General features: G+C 47.9%; 1 protein-coding gene across 1 annotated transcript; it reads right to left on the bottom strand.

Moving 5' to 3' along the window:
• Positions 1-6: 6 nt before the first annotated feature.
• Positions 7-548, bottom strand: LOC104774787 (the record flags this gene model as incomplete). The annotated part of the gene is made up of 1 exon (XM_010499237.1): positions 7-548. A coding segment is annotated over one exon (542 nt), but the record flags the coding sequence as incomplete, so codon positions are not given.
• Between the last annotated feature and the right edge of the window lie 5 nt (positions 549-553).

Below are 553 nucleotides of genomic sequence, written 5' to 3'. Positions count from 1 at the left end.
TTGTACCTTAGCTTGTATATCGCCTCAAAACAATCCATCTGTACCCGACAACAATAGCTCACCAAAATGTCCTGTAGCTCGAGTTTGAACTCTTCCAGATTCCTCTCGCTCTCAACCGAGCCCGTGTCTGACAATTCATCAGAGGAGACTCTTCCATAAGTAGTCTCCTCGTTTGGCTCTTTCCCTTTCTTCTCTCTTCTCAGCAGAACCACAGGGGAAGAGGGAGAGATGACGCTCGGCTTGGCGCTGAGCAGATAAACAAATCTCTTGTTGCCTTTACCATCCACTGCAATCACATCCCCCATCTTTTTGAACAGATCCACAAGCTTAGACACACCATAGTCCGATACAAACAAAGGTTTGCTGAAGTTCCTTTGGTATTCAGAAGGAATACGCATGAGAGGAATACACCCACCTGAAAGCTCAAGCAGCTTCACGATTTGTCCCTTGAGACCGTTTAAATCTCCCGGCGCTACCCACATAGTGGACTCAAGGTGACCAGGAGGAGGAGGAGGAGGACAAGCCAGAGACTCCCTTGAATTGGATGGACAAC

The sequence above is a fragment of the Camelina sativa genome, unplaced genomic scaffold, assembly GCF_000633955.1.
Source record: "Camelina sativa cultivar DH55 unplaced genomic scaffold, Cs unpScaffold05584, whole genome shotgun sequence".
Lineage (NCBI taxonomy): Eukaryota > Viridiplantae > Streptophyta > Magnoliopsida > Brassicales > Brassicaceae > Camelina > Camelina sativa.
The sequence above is the reverse complement of the archived record's forward strand: the minus strand, read 5'-3'. Positions and strand labels throughout refer to the sequence as shown.